This window comes from Furipterus horrens, unplaced genomic scaffold, assembly GCF_987537825.1.
Source record: "Furipterus horrens unplaced genomic scaffold, mFurHor1.1.pri manual_scaffold_5, whole genome shotgun sequence".
In the NCBI taxonomy this organism is placed as follows: Eukaryota; Metazoa; Chordata; class Mammalia; order Chiroptera; family Furipteridae; genus Furipterus; species Furipterus horrens.
This window is the reverse complement of record NW_028327175.1, coordinates 40,481,140-40,490,546: the sequence shown is the minus strand read 5'-3', so window position 1 is coordinate 40,490,546 and position 9,407 is coordinate 40,481,140. Positions and strand designations below refer to the sequence as shown.

Genomic DNA, 9,407 nt, shown 5'->3' with positions numbered 1-9,407 from the left:
AGCGAGTTTCAGGATTGGCTGTGGTGCATCCAATCAGCAAGCAGCGCGGGCAACGGGTGCTGGGCCGGGAAGGTGTGTCTGCGCTGGGCGGAGGCGGCTGGAAGTCTAGGACTCCGTAGTGGTAAGAAATGGGCAGGCGACAGGACCAAAACGGTTTCCACTTGCCGCCGGGGCTGGCCAGCTGCCGCTCGGACGGTGGGACTCTTACCCCCGAGAAAGCGGATAGCCGTTGCCCAGCCGGGCCTTCAGCCCCACTCTTCGACTCTAGAACCCCGCGGGTTAGGAGAGAAAGACGTAGCGGGGGGGGGATTGAAGGATCCGATTACCTGGGCCTCCCTCAATTGCTCTAACCGAGTCTTCTACCCCGAGCTTCTTGATTCTCTCACAAACTCTGAAGCTTGTGAGCGCCCGTTAACTATTTGTTGAGACCCAGCCATTCCAAATAACTCGAGTGGCCCACCCTCTGCCTTCATCCTGGTCTGCGCTTCCATCTTAGCAGCTTTCTAGACTTCAGCTCTCCTTCGAAAAACAAACACACACACACACAGTGGTTAAAGAAAACAACTAATATAAAATTTACCATCGTAATCTTTTCGTTTTTAATCCATTAAACACAACTTGTCAAAATTACCTCCCTAAAACTGCTTTCAAACACTTAACAGCTTCCTAGTTGCCTATTTCAAACCACGTGAATTGCTGCTTTACTTTTGCTTTGAGGTGGACCCCAGATAACAGGGAAGGAGCTGCCCATAGTAAGTACTTTCTAAAGGTTTTTGTTTGATTTTAACTTTGAAGACTCCCTATATTTGGCCCTTCCTACCTAGCAAGTGTCATTTCTCTGACGTCTGCTCTCATCAGATCAAGTTTTCTGGGTCTCACAGGTTTGCCATGTAGGAAAGGGGTAAAGTTAAACCCTTAAATGGTTTTATTTATTTGTATTCTAATGCTACTTTGAGCTGCGAATCCAGCTAATTTGTCGAATATCTACCCCCACATGCACACACAATTTCACATTATTTTTGCATACTGATAATGTATTTGATTAGTAGTACACAAAGTGGGGAAAGATCACTTTGTACTCAATTTCTAAGTTAAGGTATATTTAAAACAAACATAGTTTTTTACTTTTTTGCTTAAAAATATTCTAAGATTGTTAATGATTGTTTATGGCTTCATGAGCTAACTATCTTTTGTGTATGGCAAGGAAGATGTTTCATGTAAATATTTTTGGATATGGCATAAGTTATTTAACCAGTTTTCTAATAGTTGGTATTCAGATAGTTAATAGTAACATTGGTAACTAATACTGATACTACCTCCTTATATGGTAGGTGTAGTTCTAAGAACTTTACATATATTACCTCATTTAATTGTCATTAAAACCCTAGGGGATAAGTAATATTACCATCTTCATTTTACAGATAAGGAAACTGAGGCACAGACAAATAAGTGACTTGCCCAAGGTCACATAGCTTTTAAGTATCAAAACCAGGTTTTAACCCTACGCAATCTGATTGTAGAGTTCACATTTATAATTTAAAAAAATAGTGCTGCAGTAAGCATACCTATGTAGACTTATGCAAATATATCTATCTGTAGGATTATTCCTAGGAATAGAATTTCCTGGGTCAAAAGATAAATGCTTTTAAACTTTTGATGGATATGGTTTATTATCCTACCAAGTAATTGGTCTACCAATAGTACATGCCTCTTTTTCTACACTCTTGCCAATGTTGTTTCTTACCAAACATGTCATTGCTAGTTCAAATGAAAATTAACTTGTTTACTTTCCATTTTTATAAGTTATCAGTAAGGTTAAAAATGTTTTTTTTTCCTAATTTAAAAGGAATTTCTTAGGTTTTTTTCTTTGAATTCTTCATTCATGTCCTTGCCCATTTCTTTTGTATTGTTTTGTTTGTTGTTTACCTTTTTATAATAAATTACAATACAGATACAAAACATCCCACACAAATAAATGTAAAATTTACAAGCTATTATAAGGTGAACAGCTTTATCAACATGCTGATCGGAAATAAAATTTTAATAATCACTTAACATTTTCTCTTGCCCATCCCAGTCACAGCCCTTCCTCTGTTTCTAGCTTCCTAAAGTAATTGATATCCTCACTTTTATAGTGATCATTTTTTTAGTTTTTTAAATGATGGGTTGTTTTGTTGTATTAATTTGTAGGCACTTCTTATACATAATTAAATTAGGTATGGCATGCCATATTATAAATATTTTTCTTAGGTTTTTCGGGTTTTAAATTTTAACATTTTAATACCTTCAGGCAGAATTTTAAAAATTTTTGTGTGGCTATTTTGCTTAATTTTTAGCAAGGCCTTTCTTAATACAAGATTTTTTAAAAAATTCTTCATGTTTTCTCCTTGATTTTTGTGATTTTTGTTTAAATTTTCTTTTTGAAGGATGGTGGAGTGATGTAAAGAACAAGGTATATCTCTAGGTTTGTTTCTTCCCCCCCCCACAATACTATGTAGTTCATGAAAGAATAAGGGAGTCTGTATGGACCAAAACACATATCCATGAAGAAAAAAGCAGTACAATATATAAAATGTGCTCCTATTTAGATTATTCTTTCCCTTTAATTTGCATTGCCACTTTTGTCATATATCATAGCTCTATATGTGAGTCTAGAAGGGCTTTGTATTTGTTCCATTGTTTAATTTGCCTATTTATGTGTTAATTGCAAACTATTATAATTAGTATAGTTTTATAATAAGTTTAATATCTGGTATGGCAAGTCTTCCCATCTTATTCTTCATGATGGTCTTGGCTGGTTTTGGCTTTTTGCACTTTCATATAAAGTGTAGAATTATCTTGGCAAGTGCCACAAAAACAAGCAAAAACTTTGAGAATTTTGATAAAGATTCAATAGATCAACTTGAAGGGAATTAACATCTTTACAAAATATTGAGCCCTCCAATCTATGAATATATCTTTTTAGGTCTTTAAAACCTCTCCGTTGATTAAAAAATTGATTAAGCAATGTAAAACTCAATATGAATAAAAATATTTTGGGTGGCGTTGGCTATTCTGGTTTGCACTTGGTGTTATGAGTAAGCATCCTTGTCATTCTTTATTGTTCTGTTAACCTCCTTAAAACTGCCCAACTTTGAATCTCATGCCATCAGACATTACCACCCACCACCCCTCCTTGTAGCAGTCTAACAAGATTCTATTACACGCCTTCATTCCTTGAAGATTTTTAGCTCTTAACTCACTGTCACCCTCTGCAACACAACTATCATTATTCTTGATGATCTTAATATTCATCTAGATGATGCTCTCAATAAGCTGGTCTCTCTTTTTCTTGACATCCTTTCCTCCAGTGATTATATTCTCTACTTTACATTAGCTCTTCACTACTGTGGTTATACCTGAGAGACTTTGTCATTCTTTTAGTTTGTCTCTGCATCTATACTGCTACACTCTACAGGAAAACATACAATCATGTTCTAGTTTCACTTTAAGTTCAAGTGGGCCTTTATTACTACCCAGGAATCCTATTTTATCTTTTCTCATCTCTTAGGTCTATACATTTCTTTCCTTCTGCTCTTAAACCTCCAGTGCTTTCCCTCCATCCTCATTCACAGCTGATAACCTTGGTTACCATTTCACTGAGAAAAGAGAAGTAACCCAAATAGAACTTCCAATTCTACATGCTTCTACCAACACATCTATTCACCTGCCTGCATCTGTGCCCCTAATATTATGCATACCTTCCCATTAAAATGAATAAACTATATGTACATCTATCTCAAGCCAACCTCTCTACTTGTGTACTAGATTCCATTTTTCTTCCCTCCTGCATCACCTATATTTCCTTCTCTTACTGTATCAAATAAAGATAGTGTATTTTCTCCATTCTTAAAAAAAAAAATCCCTTGATCTCATATCTCCTTCCAACCAGTACCTTCTTTCTCTTTTCCTTTAGAGAAAGAAAAACTTTTGAAAATGTTTTATGTGAGTAAACTAGATATGTCCAGTTTCCTGTTTTCTATTTTCTCTTGAACCCACTCCAATCAGGCTTTCACTCACACGATTCTACTAAAACTACACTTATGAAAGTTAACAGTTGCCTAAGTATTGTGACTAATCACCCCAAAACTTAGAGGTATACTCAGTGATTCTGTGCATCAAGAATTCTGATAGGACTCAATCATCAGAAAATTGTGCACATGCTTGTTTGGTGGTTGATGCTAGCTGTTGGCCAGGCAGCTCAGTCTGTTTGTGTGTGTGCTTCTCCATAGGTCTCTACTTGGGGCTTCCTTGCAGCATGGTGGTTGGGTTGCAAGGATGTATTTTCCAAGAGAGAGACAGGTGTAAGCTATTTTGCCTTTTGTGACTTAGCCTTGGAAGTCAGGTAGCGTCACTTCCACTGAATTCTATTCATCACAGCTCAGAAGGTCATATTCAGGTTCAAAGGGAGGGTAAACAGCCTCTGCCTCTGGATGGGGATTGACAACCTGAAATATTGCTGTGACTATTTTTGAAAAACACAATGCCCTATCCATATTGCTAAATAAATTGTCAATTCTCTGTTTTTATCTTAATTCACCTATCTTTAGTATTTGACAGTTCGTCACTCCTTCCTTGAACACTTTCTCATCTTGGATTTCAAGATATCATACTCTTGCTTTTTCTCTCACCTTAATGGTCACTCCTTCTCATTCTGTTTAGATGGTTCTTCCTTATCTCCTTAATCTCTCCAGGTCTAGAACTTTCCTCATTTCTATCTATACATTCTTACTCTTCTGATCTCATTTAGCCTCATAGCTTTAAATGGCTGTACGGTGGTGACTAAAATTCTAACTTGAAACTTTCCCTTGAACTTCAGACAGGCATATCCAATTGCCTAATCAGCAGCTCCACTAATAGACACCTTAAATTCAGTGAATTCTAAACAGAATTCTTTTTAAAAAATTAAGTAACATTGATTAATAACATAAATTTCAGGTGTACATCATTATTATTCAATATCTGTATACTCTATTGCATGCTCGCCATCCAGAGTCTAGTTTTCTTCTTGTTCCTTTCCTTCTCCTCCTCCTCCTCCTTGAACCCACAACCTTTTGGTGTATGGGACAATGCCCCAACCAAGTGAGCCACTGGCCAGAGCTAGTTTCCTTCTGTTACCATATTTTACCCAATTTTCCCTCTCCCCATCCCTCTTCCCATTTTGTAACCACCATTCTATTGTCTATATCTATGAGTTTGTTTTTGTTTGCAAAACTGAATTCTTAACACTTAGCCACATCTTGCTGAATTTGTTTTTTCCACCATCTTCCCCATCTCAATAACTGGCAACTCCATCTTTCCAATTGCATAGGTCCAAATTTTTTTAGTAATAATTGACTCCTCTCTTTCTTTGACACTATATACAGGCTGTTAGGAAATCCTCTTGGCCCTAAGGAAAAAGGACCCGTGGACATGGACAACAGTGTGGTGACTGCTGGGGGAGTAGGTTATAGGGGGACTAAATGGTGATGGGAAAAAGAATACAATAAAGATTAAATTTAAAAAGAAAGAGTAAATATACCCAGAATTGGATACTTGGTACTGCCTTTATACTATCCTGGTCCACATCTTGCTTGGATTATTGCATTAGCTTTCTAACTGGCTTTCCTGCTTCTGTCCTTACTTGGCTATAGTTAACCAGTTACATTATTAAAACTTAATTGAAATCATGTCATTCCTGTGTTCAAAACCCTTTAATCACTTATTATTTTAGCCTAAGTCCATAAAATGGCCTAAAGCCCACATGATCTTGAATCTATGTTTTCATCTCTGATCTCATCTTGTGTTCTCTCTCTTACATGTTCTGCTCTAGTCAGAGTGGCTGTTTTATTGCTGTAGGAACAGGGCACTCATATTCCTGTCCCAAGGCCTTTGCACTTGCAGTTCCCTCTGTCTGAAGCCTATTTTCCGAAATATCACCATGTCTTATTCCTTATTTCCTTTATGTTTTTGCTCAGTTCTCAACTTCTCAGTGACTTTATATGGCCTCCTTATGTAATCTTGCATTGCCCTTTCCCCCAGCACTCGCTTTTCTTCATAGCACTTATAAATCAATTGATATACTCCAGTATGTATTTTTAAAATGTTGTGGTTTATTTTTTGTTTTCCTTAACTAGAATGTAGGTGCCATTGTAAGAGGAGTTTTTTCCTATTTTGTTCCCTGTTACATGTTTAGCTCCTAGGTAAGTATTTGGCATATAATAGGTTCAACAAATACTGTTAAATGAGTAAATATTTTTTACTTTAGTTTTTTTTTATAAGGCTAAGAAAATCCCAAGAGACATGTCAGTGAGTAACCAAGATCTAGATCCAGATAGTACTACAGATATAGAAGATGTTACAGATGCTAAAGAAGAACTTATTAAACAATGTGAAGAAATGTGGAAAGACATGGAAGAAGTAAGTATCAAGAAATTAAAGTGATGTATCACTGAATTACTATAGAAGTTGATTCCATTTCAATAATAGACTTAGGAAACAGGTAATACTGCTGATTCCTGAAAGTCATCATATCGTATGATAAATGTTTATGTAGTTTTTAGACATGTAAGTATTTGTTCAACGTACTTTATACTGGATAAACTGTAGAAAGAGAAAAAATTATGGCAGTCCCTACCCTCTAGGAGAGTATCATCCGATGGAGGCAATAGCCATTATATTAGAATTATTGTAGTAGAAGTGCAAAGATTATACTTAGGAGCAGTTTTAAACCTAGACTGAAGGGGTCAAGGAAAGCATGCTAAAAGAGGTAATTACTGAATTCATTTCTAAAGGATAAGTTAGCTTGTGAAAGTGGGAGAGATGTACAAAGCAGAAGTAAGGAAATTGTAAAGGTTGGGAGAGTTTAGAGAACTCCATGTAGCATATTATGACTTATGTAAATTAGGAGAGGAGCTTGTAGAGTGAGACTAGAGAGGTAATTAGGGCCAAGAATGTGACAGGTTTTGTTGAGTGTGTACGATGGGGAGCCATTGAAGTGACAAAATGAGATAAAGAGTTGGGGAAAATTTCTCTGGTGATTTTGAAGAAACTGGATGCAGAAAAGTGAGACTATACGTAGAAAGAGCATTTAGGAGGCTGTAGTAGTCTTGGTAAGAAGTACTGAAGGGCTAAACCGTGTCATTACAAAGAGAAGAATGGAATCAAGAGATACTAAGGAGAAAGGACCAAAAGGACTTGGAGCTTAATTGTTGTGAAATGGGGTAGTTATGGATAGTTTCAGGTCCCTGGTTTGGGCCAGTGGTTGGTTAGTGGACTTATTTCTTGAGACAGAATAATAAAAATGGAGAGGACACACAGTCATGGAGGTTAAGTGGAAATATGGATTAATTTAGAAAATATTGTTTTTGAAATTAGGTATATTTTTGAGTTTGTGAAATAGAATCATTTCTCATACACTAAAGTAGTGAGTAAAATTTTGTTTTACTTGTAATAGCAAAATATATGATATAGGCCACAGACATTTTTCACATTCTTTTCTTTCCGTTAAGGTTTCTCCTTTTTTCTAAATTATATTTTAACATAAATCTTAGTACTCTGTATTGTTTACTGTATTTTCAAGATAATTTACATATATAATTCTGTTTTTTGCTTTTGCTATTTTTCAGTATAGAAATTTGAAATTTAAAATAATTTTAACTATTTTTTGTAGTAAGATACTGCATCTGATCATAAATTCCTAAATGGGCAGGTCATGGTGGGTAGTCATGCCTGAGATAAAAAGCCTTTTCAGTAAAAGGTTTGTTTTTGCCTTAAGCAAGTCCTTTTCATTGTTTCAGTGCGTATAGGTTAACAGACCTTTGAAATAACCACCCTCAAGAGAACACAAATATGTATAATTATATAGTACTATTTGTCTTTCTCTGACTTATTTCACTTAGTATAATACCCCTCTAGGCCCATCCATGCTGTTGCAAATGATAAGATTTCATTCTTTTTATGGCCAAGTAATACTCCATTATATGTATGTAACAAACTTCTTTATCTACTTGTCTTTGAGGGGCACTGGGTTGCTTCAAATTAGTGTTCTGGGTTTCTTTGGAAATATATCCAGAAATGGAATTGCTGGGGCTGGAGGGCATGTTGAAAAAGCTGAAGGGATTAAGAAGTACAAATTGGAGGTCACAAAATAGTCATGGGATGTAAAGTACAGCACGGGGAATATAGTCAATAATATTGTAATGACTAAGTTTGGTGTCGGGTGGGTCCTTGAAATATCAGGAGTACAGTAGTCCCTCTCTAATCGCAGTTCACTTATTGTGGGCTCACTGTATCACGGAATTTTTTAAAATATTATATTTAATTATTTACCGTGGATTTTTCGCTATATTGCGGGATTTTGCGGTACTGTATACGTATGTTGTTAAAGTTACATAGGTTTCAGAGTGTAGAATATGTTTAAGAACATAAGTAGTGTTTATAAAAGTGTGGAAAAGGTTAATAAGGGAGTGGGAATGGTTAATAAGGGAGTGGGAATGGTTTATAAGTGTGTGGGAAGGGTTTATAAAGCCTTAAAATACATATAAATACTAAAATGTAAGATTCCTACTTTGCGGATTTTCATTACGGGAGGCCTAGAATATAATACCTGTGATAAGTGCGGGAATACTTTATCACTTTGTATTATATGATTGTCTAATCACTGTGCTGTACACCTGAAACTAATATAAAATAATATCGAATGTCAGCTGTAATTGAAAAATAAGAAAAAAGAGGGCACATAATCTTGTTAGCCATCCTGTAATCCAATACCCACCTTGCTTTCTCCCACCTCCATATACAGGTACATTCCCTCCATAATTCAAATGCATGAAAGAAGCTAAAAAACCAATTTTTTAGAGCATTTGAGATCTTGCTCCCTGGCCTGTGTCATCAGTTTGACTCAAATAAACTCTTATTTAAAAATTCTCAAAAAAGATACTGTAAATAGAAGTATAGTCAAACCTTGGTTCTTGAACATCTTGGTCCTCAACAATTCGGTTCTTGACCAAGTTGTTCACGGAAAAAAATGTCTTGGTTGTCTAACAGAACATTGGGTCTTGATTGCTTATAAAGTGAAGAATTAAAAAAAAAAAAGTTCTCTTATATCAGATAATTGTATATTGTTTTAGAGGAATAATACACTGACTAGTGTAAAAGGGGAGGAGAAGGAAATTTTGGGTTATAGTGTGTGATTTGTTTCTCTTTATTTTTTAAATCAAGTGTCAGAATAAATTATCGCTTGTTGGAACTGAGACACTCACTGATTCAAATGCTCAGGTATGAATCCTTTTGTTTCTATCTAAAAATAAGTGGAATTCTTTATGTTTTAGATAAGTTTATCTGTCCATATTTATCCCAAGGAGAATAGTTTTGTTAATAACTGTCTC

At 35.7% G+C, this 9,407-nt stretch overlaps 1 protein-coding gene across 2 annotated transcripts in view; it reads left to right on the top strand.

Annotated features, from left to right (window-relative positions):
- The first annotated feature begins 59 nt into the window (after nucleotides 1-59).
- CENPK (centromere protein K) overlaps nucleotides 60-9,407 on the top strand; it is a 36,589-nt gene continuing 27,241 nt past the window's right edge. Inside the window, exons 1-3 of one of the 2 annotated variants that reach the window (XM_090278945.1) lie at nucleotides 60-121; nucleotides 6,287-6,438; nucleotides 9,241-9,297. In XM_090278945.1, coding sequence (XP_090135071.1) covers nucleotides 6,322-6,438; nucleotides 9,241-9,297 — 174 coding nt within the window. In that variant the 5' untranslated portion in view covers nucleotides 60-121; nucleotides 6,287-6,321. The remainder of the gene's footprint in view (nucleotides 122-6,286; nucleotides 6,439-9,240; nucleotides 9,298-9,407) is intronic. The other variant, XM_090278944.1, reaches the window with a different exon arrangement.